This window comes from Neofelis nebulosa, chromosome 15 (assembly GCF_028018385.1).
Source record: "Neofelis nebulosa isolate mNeoNeb1 chromosome 15, mNeoNeb1.pri, whole genome shotgun sequence".
NCBI classification, from domain to species: domain Eukaryota; kingdom Metazoa; phylum Chordata; class Mammalia; order Carnivora; family Felidae; genus Neofelis; species Neofelis nebulosa.
In genome coordinates, this window is record NC_080796.1 from 4,134,925 (window position 1) to 4,152,872 (window position 17,948).

General features: G+C 61.3%; 1 protein-coding gene and 1 pseudogene across 1 annotated transcript; both read right to left on the bottom strand.

The window, feature by feature from the left end:
* Positions 1-1,648: 1,648 nt before the first annotated feature.
* LOC131495888 (pyrroline-5-carboxylate reductase 2-like) lies at positions 1,649-4,985 on the bottom strand (annotated as a pseudogene).
* A 5,534-nt stretch (positions 4,986-10,519) lies between these two features.
* Positions 10,520-14,463, bottom strand: LOC131495940 (left-right determination factor 1-like). The gene is made up of 4 exons (XM_058701114.1): positions 13,725-14,463; positions 12,472-12,718; positions 11,885-12,127; positions 10,520-11,598 (listed from the first exon to the last, which is right to left on the bottom strand). Exons 1-4 carry the CDS (start codon positions 13,972-13,974, stop codon positions 11,241-11,243), a joined length of 1,098 nt encoding a protein of 365 aa, XP_058557097.1. The 5' UTR covers positions 13,975-14,463; the 3' UTR covers positions 10,520-11,240.
* Between the last annotated feature and the right edge of the window lie 3,485 nt (positions 14,464-17,948).

Below are 17,948 nucleotides of genomic sequence, written 5' to 3' on the forward strand. Positions count from 1 at the left end.
GAATCCAGCCCTGCCCTGACCGGGTCAAAGGGCCGAAGCGAAGGGCAGGCGCCCTTAGCAGGTGAGGTCCCCCTGTGCCGGGTGGGCCCCGCGCACCAGGGACGAGCCAGGGCTCGGCAGTTGCAGGTCCTGGGTAAGTGCGTGTTGGTGGATTTAGGCCCGGGAGGGGGTGGCCTGGGGGGGGGGTGAAGGAAAGATGAGGGTCACCCGTCACCTAGGCCAGTTCGCCAGCGGGCACAGCGCCCAGAGGCCGGGATCGAGTGTCAGACATGGGTGTGAGTCCTGGGCCTACTCTCCAGCCAATGACACTTGGGTGACTCACTTCACATTTTTTTAATTTAAAAAGAATTTTTCTAACATTTATTTCTGAGAGAGAGAGAAAGACAGAGTGTGAGTGGGGGAAGGGGCAAAGAGAGAGGGAGACACAGGATGTGAAACAGGCTCCAGGATCTGAGTGGTCGGCACAGAGCCCGACGCGGGGCTCGAACCTACAAACTGTGAGATCGTGACCTGAGCCCAAGTTGGACACTTTATCGACTGAGCCCCCCAGGCGCCCCAGGTTTTTAGCAGGGTTGAGCCTATCACTCTGGCCCCACAGGGACGAACCTGGCCCACAGGCTCTCGGGTCTGGAGTCGAAGCCCGGCGGTCTGACTCACGCGAGGGGCCCACCATGTTCTAGACCGCGTGCTGGACCACTCCGCAAGGTCTCACTGCACACCCGCCGGAACCTTTCGGTGAAGCGTGATCCCCTATTTACAGGATGAGACCTGCACACCGGACTCGCTAACATCTCCCGGTTGCCCAGCTGAAAGTGGGAGGACTAGTGCACTTGTCGCGATGGGCACCCGGCGACGGATGGACGTGCCAAATCCCTACGTCGTACACTTGAAACGAATACGACTGTAGGTCAACTAGATGGAATTAAAGTAAAAATAAACTACCAGCAAATTGGCAGTGGCGGGGGGGGGGGATTGGCAAAAACCAAGACTTGAACCCAGCGACGCTGATGCCAATGCCACAGGCGGCCAGCCCCTGGGGACACGCGCGAGGGACACTGGCCTGCATGGGGAAACCGCAGTTCAGTCCGGCTGTGTGGACGGCACACCCAGCCTCGGCCCCACCAGCGACCAGCGGCTCCATGAGAGCTGCCCCTGGGCCTCGGCATCTTGTGTAAGGTGAGAGAAAAATCATTCCCCCCACAGAGAGCGCTTGTCTGGACCCAGCGTTCAGCAGGTAAGAGGCCCGACAGAGCTGGCAGCTTCCACCTTTGTGTCTGGGCTCCTGCCCTCCCTTCCTGCACCCCAGCCACTAGGCTCTTCTCTGCCATGAGCTCTGGTCCATTCTAGAACAATCTCCTGACCTGCTCCCAGGGGCCGGGACGGAGCAGAGTATCTTTCCAGCTCTCAGGGTCTAGCCCACAATTTCTTGTCTTTAGACAGTGCTCCCCACAGAAGGGTGGGGGCACCCAGTAAGGTCCTGGAGTTCCCTAGAAGAAATTAATATTAAGCATAAAAAAACAAGAGAAGAGGGGCGCCTGGCTGGCCCGGCTGCTAGGACGTGCACAACTACTGACTTTGGGGTCGAGAGTTCAAGCCCCACGTGGAGGGTAGAGCTCGTGTAAAAAAAAAAAAAAAAAAAGCAGGGAAATACAAAATAAAACTTTATTCAAGCAACTAAACAGCAAACCAGAGAACACTTTGTTCCATGGGACACCTAGAGCAGGCGAGTTAAATATCTGCGCACTTTTCTAATTGGAACAATTTTAAGTTGCTCGTACCTTTCCCGTCTGTAACTCAAAGCGAACAGCCCCGCTCACGTTTGTACCTCTGTGTCCTCAACCCGGCAGCAGGCCAACCCTGCCTCAGGCTCCGGCTGGAGGACGTGACCGAAGGAGCCGTCGGCTGCAGGTCTGCAGACCTTCTTGCCGAGTGGGACTCGGGACCGCCCCCACCCACCGCCGGCATCAACCCCCGGAGCAGCGTCCCACAGACGGGATGGGAAACCAGCGTGGCCCGGCCTGAAAACGTCTGAGGAGGATTCGTCACAAGGCCCTGCACACTAGGGAGCCGAACCCGGTCCTGCACAGCCCCTCGGGGATCGGAGGCCTGGTGGCCTCACTCCTTCTTGCCTCCAGGGGCCGGGTTTCTCGTCAGGAGCTTCCCGGAGTTGGAATGGGTCAGCGTGGACACCGTGGGGGACTCCAGCTTCACTCTGTCCAGGAGGGTCTTCTTGAGTGCGGCCGGGGAGATCTTCTCCTGGTCGGCCATGGACTGCAACTCCCTATGGACAGAACCCCGCGGGGGTTACGGGAGCCCGAGCTTCACGAGGCCACCCGGTGCGCACGACCCCGGGCCCCCAAGAACCCGAGCCCGCCCCAAACCACAAGCCCCCAGATCAAACACGCCCGGAAGCTTCTCAGAAGTGCTCTTTAGCTACGTGTGAGTCACCACCAGGTGTGCAGCTCCCCACGGTGCCTGCGGTCACAGGAGGAGTCGGCATGGAAAAGCCCCGGGTTTGGAGTCAACGCTTCCCCGGCCCTGCCTCCACCACGTACTGGCCGCCTGAGCTTGGGGACGTCGTCTCTGAGCCCCACCTTCCTCACCCTGATAGATCACAGCCACCCCGCCACCACGGCCACGGTGGGCATTAGCGAAGTAAGGCCTGCAAACTCTCAGCTGAATCAAGTCTAATGAACCGTGGCTCTGACCGGAGCACAGACTCTGACGCCGCTAATGGACCAGGGACGGCAGGATCTGCCCGACGGGGCTGGCCCACGGGCCACGGGGAGATTAACCCACCGTGTTCGGATATAGGAGGCCTCCACGGCGTTGATGAGCAGGGAGCGGAAGCCCCCGCTCTCTAGGAAGTGCAGGGCGTGGATGGTGGCACCCCGGGCGAGCACACGTTGTCCTTGAGCTGGCCAGGGTGCTGCTCTGACGCCAGCAGCATCTTGGCAGCGCCCTGGGGCGGGAGGGAAGGAGGGGGGGCGGGAGCGGCCGGTGGGCCTTCGGAACTTCCACCCTTCCCCACACCAGCCCCGCCCTTCCCCAGCCTTACCCCGGCTTCCCCACCGTGCCCCACCCCCAGTTCAGGGACCCACGGAACCCCCATCCCACACCCCGGTCCAGAACGTGCAGCGTGTAGATACCAACCAGCAGGGCCTGGGCCCCCAGTCGGACGGCCAGGCGCCGGGGCAGGCCCATCTTCACCCCGCCATCAGCCAGCACGTCCAGGGCCATGAATGCCTGCGGGGACACTCGCTGAGCCCCAGGGCAGCAGGCACTCGGGGCATTCCCTAGGGCCCACTCTCCGGGTGACCGGAACTGGCGACCAGAACTGGCCGCAGAGGCTGACCTCCTCCGCTAGCTGGCCACGCCCCCAGCCCCAGTCTGCCTACAGCCCGCCTGCCACCCTCCGTCCCCAGAGGGCCTCACGTAGGCAGGCCCGCTGCCGCTGAGCCCGGTGACAGCGTCGATCAGGTCCTCCTCCACCTCGGTGCAGAAGCCCACGCTGCTCATGAGCTGTTCCAGAAGCTGCCCGTCCTCCACCAGGGCGTGGGTGCCCGTGGCGTACACCGTGGCGCCCTCCCGCACCACCACGGGCGTGTTGGTCATGCAGCGAATCACCTTGGGGGCCGGCTGGAACGCCATCAGCTTCTGGGACGCGGAAGATGCCCAAGTGAGTCTCTGCGGCGCAGCTTCCACCGGCACCCCGCCCCCTCCCACAGGAGCACCCCGGGGAAGAGAGGGGGCACCTTCTCCACAGAGCTGATGGTGACACCGGCAGCACAGGAGACCACGATGTGCCTGGCCTGCACGTCCGCCCCGATCTCGTCCAGGATGAAGGGGATGATGTGCGGCTTCACGGCCAGGAACAGGACGTCACTGTGCCTCACCGTCTCCTTGTTGCTCCGGGTCAGGTTCACGCCCATCTTCTGCAGGAGGAGATGGTCCAGGCTCAGGGCGCGGGGCGGCCTCGCTGGGCCCAGGTCCTCTCCGGGAGCAAGCGAGCCCCTGCCAAACCCACTCTGCCCCTGCAGCCTGGAATTCCTGTCCCTTGGGGAGTCTGCCCCTCCCCCCAGGGGCCCGAAGTCCCCGGTTCCACTACTAGGCGGGCGAGCTAAATACCAGATACGGACCAGCTTCTCCGAGGCAGCCAGGAAACAGCTGTCTCCCATCCAGGGGTTCGCATGGAAAGAGGCGCAGGCAAAGGGAAAGGTGAACCGGGAGCGCCAGTGGGAGACAGAGGAGTTGGGTCCAGCCTTGGACCATGAATGGACACCTGTTCGCCAGGCCGCGCGGTCTCCGCGTGGTCCAGGGGCGACCCGGAGGTCACCCCTCCGCTTTGGACTCCGAACTGAAAACCGGGGCCCTCCAGTTCTGGGAGCTGCCCAGATTTAGGGTGAAGAACTAACTCAGCCAGCTTTCCCAGCGATCACTCGTGCCTCAGAATAACTCCGAAAAGGGGCTACCGTGGGCTCCGCTTTGCAAAAGAGGAAACTGAGGCTCAGCGTGGTTGAGCACCTTAGCGTCGCACTGCCAGCAGGTGAATTAGGCAGTTTGTTCGCCGCGCATCAGTGTGCCGGGCGCTTAGCACACCTCGGCCTCCATCAGTGTCGGGCCCACCCCGCGCCGTCCGCCCCCTCGCCCGCCCCTCGGCCCCGGCCTCCCCGGCCCCGCCTACCCGGAGCGAGGACACGGTGGGCAGGTCCATTTCCGGGGAGCTGGCTATGATCCTGTGGGCCGACAGGATGCCTGCGGAGAACGGGACCCGTCAGCCGGCGCCCCCGGGAGTCCCGGACTGGGCTGCGGCCCGTCCGCCCCCGCGCGCTCACCTGCGGCCGTGAAGCCCCGCGCCAGCGCACAGGCCAGCTGGCCCGCGCCGATGAAGCCCACGCTCATGACCGCGGGAAGGGGCTCGGCGCCACCCGGGAGCTGCACGACGCTGGGCCGACAGAGCCCCAGAGGCCCGCGCGCGCCCCGGAAGCCAGACCCGCGGGGCTTCCGGCGGCTTCGGGACCCCTCCCCACTGCCTCCGCGGCAGACGGCGCCGCGAGGGCGGCCAATCCGCGGCCAGAAGCTCGACGGACCAGTCCGCGGCCAGAACCTCGGACGGACCAGTCCGCGGCTGGGAGCTCGGGCCGTGTGCCCGCCCCTTGCGTCCGGGATTGGGCGGTCGGAACCTCCGGAGCGGAGGCCGGAAGTCGCGTCCCCAGCTGGCGTGTTCGTCTGGGGGCTCCTCCAGGCGTCCGGGGGTTCCGGGCGCGGGTCAGGCGGAAGTGTGGCCAGAGTTGTGCCTGGGGCGGACCGGCGCCGCCGACTGTGGGCGGGAGGCGTCACCGGGTTGCAGGGATGAATGGGGCGGGGATCGGGCCGGCTAGCGGCGGCGCGCACCCGGCTGAGCGGGGCTGCCGCTGGAAGCTCCAGCTGCCCGCTCGCTCCCGGCCCGCGGGCGTGGTGGCCGAGCAGCCGGTCCTCGGCTGGAACCTGCAGGGCTCCCAGGAACTGGTCCCGAGGCGTGGTGGATAGGCTCCTTTCCGGTGCTTGGGAGGATGGACTCCTGAAGTAGGGAGGCGGCCAGCCCCCTGCCGGTCGACCGCCGTCTGTGCTTCCTAATTCGCCCTTCCCGGTTGATCACCCAGGCACCCACCTGCGGGCAGAGCGTCCCCCGTGGGAACCGAGACTTCCCCCTGGAGCGCAGGGACCGCCCTGAGCCTGGTGTCCGACCCCAAGACCGTGGTGACCTGACCTTCACTGCCCACCTGCTCGGACCCACGACCTGTGTCCCACACTTTCTTTATATGAACCTGGACATGCTTTGAGCACTTTGGAGACGGTCTTTGAGACCCTAGTCTGCAGTCTCCGGGTGGTGGTCTCACCGAAATAAATTCCTTTCCTGTTTCCCCACCATCCGTCTCTCTCTGCCTTTGATTTTGTGCGTGGCCAGCAGCCGAATCTGGTCTGTCTGGGACCCCCAGGGCCGGGTACTCTCGCCCCCTGCGCCCTGGGTACAGGTAGGGCCCCGCCAAGTACAGGGAGGTCTATGCCTCTGCCACCCCACCACTCGGTGTATACGCCCCACACACCGGCGGTTTCCACTTCCATCCGCAGTAAAGGTGTAAGTAAGGGGCCTCGGGGACCGGGTGACAAAAAATACGGAGGAAGAACGCAGCATCCCTGAAGGGTTCGCAGGAGCGGGAGAGACCGTGGCCTCCCCAGCCCCGGTCTGCCGGCGGTTCCGCAGCCCCGCCCCTGCCCCCTCCCTGCACCCCTCCCTGGGCTGGGAGCTTCCTCTACCTGCTCCCCCTGAGCAGGCCCCACCCTCTCAGTTCTTGCACCCTTAAAGGTGCAGGCCAAATGTTCACTATTTTTATATTAAAAGTTTTTATTTGTTTTTATTTTTTTTAATGTTTACTTATTTTTGAGGTTGAGAGGGACAGAGCCTGGGCAGGGGAGGGGCAGAGGGAGAGGGAGACACAGAATCTGAAGCAGGCTTCAGGCTCTGAGCTGTCAGCACAGAGCCCAACTTGGGGCTTGAACCCAGAACGGTGAGATCATGACCTGAGTGATGTCGGATGCTTAACCAGACTGAGTGCCCCCAGGTGCCCCATAACTTTTTCTGATTAGAAAAGGAATACAGGCAGGGGTGCCTGGGGGGTTCAGGTCAATCAGACTCTTGATTTCCGCTCTGGTCATGATCTCACCACCTCTTGAGATGGAGCTCCTCGCTGGGCCTGAAACCTCAAGATTTCTCTTTCTCCTTCTGCCCCTCCCCTGCTCCGGCGCGCGCGCTCTCTCTCTCTCTCTCTCTCTCTCTCTCTCTCTCAAAAAAGAAAGGAATACATGCATATTGAGGAAAATACGGGAAATACAAAAACAGTAAAAGTTAAAAAGGGTCAAAATCACCTACAATCACACTTCCTAGGGATAGTTTTTTGGAAACATTGTTGGTGTATTTCCTTAACGTTTTATTTTACAGGCGTATAGACTTTTCCATCTTTGGAAATAAATGATAAACGTAACAGTCTTGAAATTTCTATACTAGATACGTAGTAAGCATTTCCCAATGCCACTGAAAAGTTATTTGAAACAAGATCTTAGTGACTACTTGGCATTCCATTATGTGGACGCGCCACACAGATGTAACCGCTGTCCCAAAGGTCAGAGTGAGGTCCATTCATTGCACAGATGCCTACCAAGCCAGGTTCTGGGGAACAGCCATTGGCAAAGCCAAGTCCCTGTCCTCACAAACTTACATCGGTTTTTAAAATTATTCACACTACTGTGAGGAAACCTTTGCCTAACTCTTTGGTTATTTCCTTAGTTACATGTGGTTAGTGGCTTTTGTTTTTTAATATTTAAAAAAATTTTTTTTATTTTAACGTTTATTTATTTTTGAGACAGAGAGAGACAGAGCATGAGCAGGGGAGGGGCAGAGAGAGAGGGAGATACAGAATCTGAAACAGGCTCCAGGCTCTGAGCTGCCAGCACAGAGCCTGACGCGGGGCTCGAACTCACAAGCTGCAAGATCATGACCTGAGCCAAAGCCGGACGCTCAACCGACTGAGCCACCCAGGCACCCCATGTTTTTTAATATTTATTTTTGAGAGAGAGACAGACAGACAGAGTATGGGCAGGGGAGGGGCAGAGAGAGGGAGACACAGAATCCCAAGCAGGCTCCAGGCTCCAGCCTCCGAGCTGTCAGCACAGAACCTGACGTGGGGCTCGAACCCACGAACCGTAAGATCATGACCTGAGCCCAAGTCGGACGCTTAACCGACTGAGCCACCCAGGCGCCGTAACATGGTAGTGGCTTTAAAGGCTCCCCGTGACGGCCACCCTCCCCTCCTCCCTCCCTCACCCCTACCTCCTCCTCCATTCAGGGGGTTTCAGCTGCTGAGGCCCCTCCCCCCTCCTCCCTCCCCACAGCGCCCGCCCCCCTTCCCTGACAAAGTGCCCCCACTTGTCCAGGTGCTTATCCCAGGGGCCCTCCTTCCTGGCCTCATGAGCAGGCTCCCATGTTCTAGGAATGGACGTGACCCACACATGACCCAGGGAGGATTCTGAACTGCTTCCCGCTAACCCTGTGGCAGAGCCCTTGCCCCCAACCCTTCCTGACTGAGGAGGTTCTCCAGGAAAGCACACTGTGCGTGCAGTTCTTCCAGCAATCCAGCAATTCGTGTTGGCTGTAGAAAGAAAAATGTAGTGTGATCAAAGGGAAAAACGATCATTGCTTTTAATCCCACCACCTAAAGAGATCCCACGTGACTCTTCGGAGTATAGCTCGACGCCTCTTTGGCTGACAAATCGGGCACGTATTACATCTGCGTCTGATTTCTTTTTTTTTTTTAGTGTTTATTTATGTTGAGAGAGAGTGGGGGTGTGAGCGGGAGAGGGGCACAGAGACAGAGAGAGAGTCCCAGGCAGGCTCCATGCTGTCTGCGCAGACCCCGATGCAGGGCTTGACATGGGATCGTGACCCGAGCCAAAGTTAGGAATCGGATGCCACCCAGGCTCCCCACTTCAAGTCTTTGGGACTTCCTCTTCTGCCTCTATTGGTTCCCACCCTGCTGGCAGCTCCCGGCTGTGATCTGAGTCCGGCCCCCCAACACGGAGGACAGGGAGGGACAGAGGAAAGAGGCCGCTCCAGGTGGGCAGGGGGCAGGGGGCAGGTGCTGTGAACACAGGGAACTGACCTATGAGGCCTGTCTTGGGGCTGCAGGACGCTGGACCCCCGCACCTGCCCGCCACGTCCTAACAGGTCACAGAGCGGCCGCAACGGGGTTCGGTCACCCATACCCTCCAGATGGTCCCGGCGCCACATCTCTGTCTCAAGGCCGTCCTTGGGGCAGCTTCCCGGAGAGGGGTCCCGGGGCCACATTGCAAGGACAGGAGAGGAGGTGAGGCGCCTCCATTGCCCGGGTCCAGCTCACAGGTCAACTGGCAGTCACGTCCTCTCATTGACCTTCCCAAGTAGCCTCATCTCTGTGCCTCCAGCCAGAGAAAGTTCTCTGCTTTGAAGGACTCATGTGATAAGATCAGATATACTTGGGTCATCCAAGATCACCTCCTCATTGTGAGGTCTGTAACCTTAATCCCATCTTCAAAATCCCATTTGACATGTAACCTAACGGGCTCCAAGGACTGGGGGGGTTGGATGTACTCGGGGAGAATATTCTGTCTCCCGCACTGTCTCCCTGCGCTGATGAACACGTCCTTACATTTTGAAACAGAGTCAATCTCCTGGATTTGTTTTTTAGCTCACATCGGATGATGCGAACAGACTCGTCCCTGCCCCTGATGGAGTGTGACTGGCTGGGGGTCCACAGGTCATTTAGAGCCACGGAGAGGTCACGGAGTAGCTGGTAGGATTCTTTAGAAGGGTATGATATCCTTCCTGTAGAGAAAACAGCTGTGCCTGGTGCCCACAGCATCCCACGCGGAAGGCTGTCTTCTGGAGGTGACCTAGCCATCTCTGGGTCAGAGCCACGGCCTCCCTCCCCACCTCCAACGGTATGCCTGCCACGTCCTCAGACCCTGGCTGTCCAGAGACTAACGCCACCTTCCCCTCCACCGTCCAGTTGTTCTTCGTTAGCTCTGCGGGTAAACTGAGTCCCAGATCTTCAACAGCCATGCAGAAGGGACTCCAGCTGACTGGGAAAGGTGAATGCAGGGGGACTGCCCGATGTGGCAGCTTCCAAATGACCCGGTGACTAATGCCCGGGTCGTCAGCCCGGCACGCTTCCTGGGGCTTGCAGCGGGAAGGAGCTTTATAACGCATTCTCCACAGATCTGCATCGCCTCGGTCTTGATTTCTTCACCTGAAAAATGGGACTAATAATACCTACCTCAAGGAATCCGTTGCAGGAATTAAGTGCTGTCACGTATACAAGGTGGCCTGGTTTATGGGGAGCGCTCAGGACGTGTTAGCTTGCCTGCCCCACCACTGTCACCCCGTGCCGTGTCCCCATAAGAGTTAAATTCTTTCTTTTTTTTATGTTTATTTATTTTTGAGAGAGAGAGCACAAGTGGGGAGGGGCAGAGACCGAGGGGAACGGAGGATCCCAAGCAGGCTCTGCTCTGACAGCAGCGAGCCCGACGCGGGGCTCGAACCCACGAACCACGAGATCGTGCTCTGAGCTGAAGTCGGACGCTTAACCGACTGAGCCCCCCAGACGTGCTTTCTAAAGCGGAGGCACATGTGAGCGATCTAGTTTACTAGTTTTGGAATGAGACTCCGGGGAGGACACACAAACAAAATGTAGTCCAAACTTGGCGATTTCTGTCTTCGGCACCCCAGAGGTTGGGGGTCTGTCACCCCCTCTCTTCATGTCATCACGTGACCTGGTTCCCTGTTACCGCCCCCGTTCGTCTTGTGTAAAGAGTGCTAGAAACAACGAACCGCAGAGACCCAGTGAAACATCACTTTATTTTCTTTGGGTGGACACTCCATTGTTTTTGCTACATTTGTTTTAAAAAAGGAAACACGCGTGGGTTCTGGTGGTAAAATCTCTAAAACGGGGGTGGGGAAAGAAGCTAACTTTGCACAGGCAAAGCCGGGTCTGGGGAGGTGCGGGTGAGGGCAGGGCTCCCTGCCCCAGAGGGTAATGACTCTTACAGCTCATTCCCACCTCCTCCTTTTTCAGAGGAACCCGGTGGCCCAAAGGCTGCCCCATCTGCCTGAGGTCACAGGTGTGGCCCTGCTGGCTCCAGAAACCAGGTGTCCTGGGTCCCTGCCCACTGCCCCCAGCCGGACGCCCCTCGTCCTCCCTCCCAGCCATCTCCCAGGGAGCGGGGGACCCAAGGGCGTTTACAAAAGTCCAGAATGGGTCAACGTGTTGGGGAAACGGTTGTAGGGGAAACGGGAAGTTTTTGGTTGTGTTTTAATCCCTCCTGCCATAGAGTAAATCAGTCTGTTTCTCCCATTCTCATCATTGGGGTGTGTTGTCCCCAAGCTTCGTTGCGAATTTGCCAGAGAAGGTCCCGGCTGACCATCTGTCCGTGCTTGGCTACATCCTCTACAGAGCAGTCTGGGATTCCTTCTGGAATTTGGCAATCCCGCTGCATTAGTTACTCCTGTAAGTGCTTGGGGTGACGGAGGGACAGGAGGACAGGGGGAGGGGCACGTAGGCAGGAAAGTTACCGCAGGGGCCAGGGCTATGGTGCTAAATTGGAAGATCTGCACCAAGGCCCCGGGCGGTGCACGGGTCCATCGGAGACCTCGGTGGCCACGGCCAGCCCTAAGGCCCCAGCCTCCTGGGCACGGGCGCCCCGTCCCACGCGCAGCTGCACTTCTCCACCCTCATGTTGGGCAGGCTGACCACCTGGGGCCTGGGCCTGCCGCCCTCCTTGACGCCCACGATCAGGGGCAGCGAGGTCGTCTCCGAGGCGACGCACTGTCTTGGCCCCGGGAACGGCCGCCTGAAGGTCGGGGGCTCCGGGGGCTGCTGGCACGCGCCCACACACTCGTAGGCCAGGAAGCCCGGGGGCTCCAGGACCCAGTTCTCGGCCCACCGCATGCCCCGCAGGTCAACGTAGGTCTCCTGGCGGCAGCAGCGGGCGCCCTCCGTCGCCTCAGGGTCGCAGTCGCCCTGAGCTCTGCGGGGACGGGAGGGGCGCAGGTCAGCTGAGGTCACGGGCCTGGGAGGGCACCCGGGAGGGAGATTTACCGCCAGCTCTCGTCACGTTGCACAGGCTGGGGTTTGCGCCGCGGACGGGGAACCACCAATAACCAGACCCTGCGCAGTACGTGGCCTTAGTCCCGGGACGGGGGGGGGGGGGGGGGGGGGGGGGAACCCCGCGTCCGTTGATTCCCACGGCGCCCCTGGGAGACCGCACGCCAACCCGCCCGTTCGTGGGGGCCCCCGAGGGCCCAGGCGCCTACCCGTAGGCCCCGAGGCCCAGGGTGTGCAGCTCCAGCTGGGGCTCGCCCTGCCCCGTGCCCTCCTGGCCCTGGGACGCGAAGCGGAGCAGCGTGTGGGCGCCCGAGGCCCGCGGGCCCAGGTGCGCCCTCTGCACGGACACCTGCAGCAGCAGCGGCTGCCCAGACCGGCCCAGCTGGCGCCAGAAGTTCACGGCCTCGGTCACGTCGAAGGCCTTCCAACCACTCCCCTGGAGGGACACCAGCCTGCGACACCCGTGGAGACGGGGGCCTGAGCTGGGGCTGGGGACACCCCCTGGGGGGAGCCTGCCCCCCCCACACACTGGGCCCACCTGCCCCCTCCCCCTCCCCTCCCCCTCTTCTCTCCCCCCCTCCCCCACACTAGGCCACATGCCACCCTCCCCTTCTCCCCCTCCAGCCCCCTCCACCTCCCCCTTCCCCCCCACGGGGCCCACCCACCCCGTCCCCACTCCAACAGTCCCCCTCCCCCCCCCACTCCCCGCCAACCCCCACCCACCCTGCCTTGCTGGGCCCACCTGCGCCCCCTTCCCCTCCCCTCCCCACTGGCAGCCCGGCCACGGCCTCCCCACCTGGAGTCCACCAGGTAGGTGCGGTTCGAGCTGTCCTCGTGGATGCGCAGCCACTCGACGGTGACGCGGGCGCGGGCGCCGTGCGGGGACAGCCGCTCGAGCCTGCGCAGCACCGCTTTGGGGACCGGCTCCTGGAAGAGGCGCAGCACGGCCTGCACCAGCTCGCTGTTGGGCGGCAGGCGCCCCTCCATGCCGAACACCAGCACGTGCGTGGAGGCCTCGGCCGCCAGCAACCTGCCCGCCACCTCTGGGGACGGGAGCAGGGTCAGCAGGCAGGTCAGGCCCGCTGGGAGGGCGCGGGGCCCAGAGCCAGTGAGCAGAATCCCCCAGGAAGGCAGGGAGAGGTGGGGGCGGGGCCTCACCTGCACAGCCGCCTTTTTTTTTTTTTTAAAGTTTATTTATTTATTTTCATAGAGAGACAGAGAGAGCGAGTCCAAGAGGGAGAGGGGCAGAGAGCGAGGGAGAGAGGGACTCCCAAGCAGGCTCCGTGCTGACAGCGCAGAGCCTGACGTGGGACTCGATCCCACGAACCCCGAGATCACGACCTGAGCCAAAACCGAGAGTCAGACGCTTCACCGACTGAGCCCCCCAGGCGCCCCGACACGCAGCCTTCTTTAGGGGAAGGCGCTCAGCTAAAGTGGGAGGGCCAGCGGAGAGAGGGAGGCAGAGAGCCACCGTGGATATCTGTGGTCACCAGCTGAGAGTGGCCTTTCCAGGAGGGAGGGCAAGAGCCCCGACTTCCTCTCCACTCCCTGCCTGAGGGGCTCCTGCCCAGTGAAATGTCCCCAACCGGAGGAAGAGGCACCTGGGGCCTGTTGCCAGCTCCTGTTCCCCAGAGGCACCAGGCCCCGTGTCCCCAACGCCTGAGGCTCCGGGCTGACGGTGGGGCCACCTGACCACGGGCCACGTGGCCGCCAGCGGTCAGCTCTGCAGAGCGTTCAGGACCAGCCTCCTCGTCCCCAGGCCTCCAGGCGCCTGACCGGCCAAGGCCATCCTCCCTGTCACTAGCCCCAAGTCCCCTTTCTCTGTCTCCCCTCCTCCCACGGGGCTTCTGCACCCACGAGGGTGTCGTTCCTGCCTCGCCTCTGCCAGTGGGGCCCCTGGTGCAGACGGAGCCCAGGGCCCCAGATGCAGCCACGCTCACAGTCCCGTGGAGCTCCCCACCCCCACGACGGCCACCCCGGGACAGGCCCGCTGGCCTCAGCCTCCCCGCTCCCAACGAGCACCGGGCTGCGGTGGGAGGGGGACCTCACCTCGGACCCTCTGGCTGAACCTCTTCCCGCGGGAGTGGGCGCCGTGACTGCGCCGCAACAGGGCCACGTACTGGGCCCTCACGTGGGCCGGGGTGACCAGCCCCTCCACGTCGCGCTGGTCCAGGACGGGCGCCTCGCGGAGGCCCAGCTGCCGCAGCAGGCTGGCCCGCACCTGCTCGCCGGTCAGGGCGGCCCCGGGGCCCGTCAGGGGCAGCGCCCAGAGCGCCCAGCACAGCCACAGGGGCCTCATGGTGCCGCCCGGGGATGGGGGGGCGGGGGTCAGAGCGCACGCGTCCCCCGAGGAGGCTCGGCGAGGGTCCCAGCCCGGTGTGCGGAGGACCGGGCCCGGGCCAGCTTTATAGGCAGCCCTGAGCTGGGCCCGGGCGGAGGGGGGAGGTCACACCCCTCGGACCTCCTGGGAGCTCAGCAGCCAGACGGTCCTTGGGCCTCGAGGAGGGGGCCGTCTGGAAAGGGCACAGAGGCCCGTCTGGATGCCGCACCAGCCCGGGGCCTCTGGCTATTGCTGTCTGGGCAGCTCAGTGATAACTTTAGTGTCTGTTGAACTTCCCTGGCCCTGCCCCAGTCCTAGTCTGCGAAAAAGGGGGCCTATTCTGGGAGAACGAGAGTCCTATTAGGAGACCGTTTAAGTCTCTCCTGGAGGCTAGTGTGGGTCTCCGTTTGGTCATCAGGCAGGAAGGACTCTGGGTTCCTGCAGCGAGCTTCCCCAGAAGCCCCTGGACCCATGTTGCCCCTTTCTCTGTCCCTGCCAGCCCCCCACCCCCCCACCCCGGCTCCCCTCCACAGGCCCTGGGAAGACTGTGTCCCGTCCATGACAGAGGAGGCCCCTGCAGTCAGGACCATCAGGACCGGCTCTCCAGGGGTCCCAGGAAGAGCAGTTTTGCAAGTGTTTGCTGTCACATGACAGACTCGAAGCTCTTTAGGCAGGAACTTCATTCTGGGGGCCCTCCATGCCCTAAAACAGAGGCCACAGCTGCCCAGAGTCTCGTCCTGCCCACAGCCTCAGGTATGGCGCCCACGGGGGTGGGAGCCCCCAGTGCCACAAAGCGCACAGTTGAGACTGGCTGGGTTCAAATATGGGGCGGGTCTAATAGCCAGCAAGTTCCTTACGCCTCGGTGCCTCAGTTTCCTCATCTGAAGGATGGGTAACAATCCGGTCTACTTCACAGGGCTGGTCCGGAGATCAAACGGATTAACACGCAGAGGATGTTCAGCCCGGCCGCTGGCAAGTAGTGGGTGCACGATAAGGGTTTGCCACCCTGATCACCTGTCCACCCAGTGCACCTCCAGGGCACGGCTTTCCTAAAAATGCCAGTAACGAGAACAATCGTTTCTCGAGTGCCCCCTGTGTGCCAGGAAGCCTTCTAAGCTCTGAACACGATTCACAGCAGCCGGAGGCGGCAGGCGTACCCTCCCGACACGCAGCCAGAGCTCTGCCCAGGGAAGGAAGGTGTCCCGGCTCACTCAGCCATTGGAGGCCAGGAGGCCAGTGCCCAAATCTGTCCCCAGAAGCCCCTGTGTGGCGCAGGGGATTTGGGGAGGTGCAGGAAACATGTGGGCCTCATAGCCCAGTGTTCTGACACGGCCTGTGCCTGAGCGCCAAGGGGCCCCGCAGCCAGGAAGCCCCCCGCCTCCTCTGAGGTTCGCTGCGTCACTGACAGGTCTCCCACGCCACCCCCCTGCCTCTGTGCTCCCACACATCCCAGGCAGAGGAAGAGAGAAACTTCTCATGCTCAAGGGCGGAATTGCCACCATGGGCGTATGCATATGAAATATGTAATAACCTGTAATAATGGTGGGAGGGGGCGGTGCTTAGAACTGGAGGAATAATAACACTGATCGTGAACCTCATGGTAACAGTGCCTGCGGCTTACACACGTTCTGAGTGCTTTGCACATATTAACTCTTTTGTTTACACTCCGGTGTAATCCACATGTAACATTGTTAGTTTCACGTATACAAAGTAATGACTTGATTTGTTTACTGGGCCACCTGCTCCCCACAGTAAGTCTGGTTCACATGGGTCACCACACGTAGTTACAGAATTGTTCTCCTTATGCCGAGAGCTTTAAGATAGTACCGAAAAAAAATTTTAATGGTTATTATTCACTTTTGAGAGAGAGAGAGCGTGAACGGAGGGGACAGAGAGAGAGGGAGACCCAGAATCCGAAGCAGGCTCCGGGCTCCGAGCTGTCAGCACAGAGCCCGACAGAGGGCTTGAACTCATGAACTGCGAGATTGTGACCTGAGCTGAAGTCGGACCCTTAAGAGACTGAGCCACCCAGATGCCCTATTGTCCCCGTTTTGGAAAGAAACTGAGCCACGACACTGCTCCCTGGCTTGCCCGAGGTCGTCCGAAGGGAAGGAAACGGGTTTTGGCACATATGTCCCCGGTACGTGGAAGGGTAAGACAGAAACCCGGCAGCAGCCGGACCAGAGGAGAATCGGGGCCTCAGCTCCTTCTCCACCGCCCCCGCCCGTCCCCACCCGCCTCGCATCTGCAGAATTAGTGTAATTCACAGGCAGGAGCCCATGTCAGAGCTCACGTCTCCCATAGTCTGAACGCCCCTGCATGGCGAGGCGCCACCCCTCCCTCCCCGCCCCCCCCCCCCCAGCGGCCCCACAGGCCTCCCGCTCGCTCTGGGCCAAGTGCATTCTCCCGCAGAAGGGAAGCTGTCACTTTTCTTGGTGAGTGATTAGCAGGGACTTACTTGATGCAAACATTTGGGCCAAAAGGTGCAGAAGTGTCACATTCCCAGGCAAGCGGGACCGTGTCCCTTAGTCCTGGCAGCTATTCTGAGCTGGTGTCCCATAAATATGCAACGGTCCATCACCCTTGCCGCGGGGTGAGCGGAAGCCCGGTGGCTTATCACTGGCCAGTAGGTGCCAAGGAAGTAACACCTGGGCTGCCTCTTGCATGCCAGGGAACCCCTCCCCGGGCCCCCAACATCCCGGCCCCAGGAGCTCCCTGGGGCTGGAGCCTCGCGGTGAGGCCGATGGGCCCCTGTGCTGGTTCCAGCAAGGACGAGGTGTCACAGGCTGCTGTGAGCGGACAGGATGCTCCCCCCCGCCGACACCTCTGGGAGCCCCCTGTGCCCCAAGTCCCTTTTGCACCAGGGGTAACTGACCGGTTACCCTGAAACTTCACTTTCCCAAGAAGAAAGTCAAGCAGAAAGACCTGCAGACCTTCCTCTGCTGGAATCTCTGCCTCCCCCAGGCCTGTCACCGTGCTACTGGCCTGGCCTCCCAGCACGGAGAAGACTCTAGAGCCGAGTCCTGAGTGCGAACTGGACTGCGAGTCAACACCCAGCACCTCTGACTGAGGAATGGGCTTCTGGGCCCGGGTGCTCAGGGGGCCGTGGGCACCTGGGCAGGTGGCTCTCCAGGATTGTGGGGACCTCCCTCAGGGGAGAGCCTGGGGGCCCTCAGCTCCCACCCCAGAGGGACTGCCCCACAAGGTGCCCCTAATTCTCCCCCCGCACCCCGTACTCTGTAGCCTCAGGGATCTGAGAGCTGAAATGCACCGTCCAGGCCATTCTGCCCGCCCCCCGGTTTTACTTTATTTATTTTTTATGTTTACTTGTTTATTATTTTGAAAGAGAGAGAGGGAGAGGCAGAGAGAGGGGGAGAGAGAGAATCCCAAGCAGGCTCCGCACTGTCAGCACAGAGCCCAATGCGGGGTTCGATCTCATGAACCGGAGATCCTAGCCTGAGCCCAGATCAAGCTTACCCGACGCAGCCCCTCCAGGCGCCCCTCTCCCCCACCCCCACCTCCCGTTTTCAAAGCCAAGAAAACCGAGGCTCAGAGAGGCGACCACTTGGCCAAACTCGCACAGTCACGGATGGCTGACAGTTGAAGCCAGGCCATCCAGTTCCCAGGCTGAGAGCTCCTGCCTCACGCTGAGGCCGGCAGGGCACACCCGGCGGCCCCAGTGAGCTGGGGACTCGGTCAGTCCGGGTCGGGCTTGGACTGGACGGGGGCCACAGAAAAGCAGACAGACAGGCAGCCCCCCTGACTCCTGAGGTTTCCTGGGCACAGGCTTTTGGTCCCGAATGTGGATTCCAGGCCGACTGAAGTTCTGCTGGGGAAATAAAGTAATTGGGCAATTAGCCAGTGGCCAAAAAGAAAAAACACGAATGTGGATTGGGACGCTTTTTCCGAGGGACTCATCAGCCAGCAGGAGGGAGGGTGGTGGCCTTTGTCAT

Bases quoted from the DNA above. Each gene is read 5' to 3' on its own strand.
- LOC131495940 (XM_058701114.1), bottom strand. From the start codon at position 13,974: ATGAGGCCCCTGTGGCTGTGCTGGGCGCTCTGGGCGCTGCCCCTGACG. The intron at 12,719-13,724 runs GTGAGGTCCCCC...TCCCGTCCCCAG, and splicing joins GTTCAGCCAGAGGGTCCGAG to AGGTGGCGGGCAGGTTGCTG. The intron at 11,599-11,884 runs GTAGGCGCCTGG...CCGTCCCCGCAG, and splicing joins CTGGGCCTCGGGGCCTACGG to AGCTCAGGGCGACTGCGACC.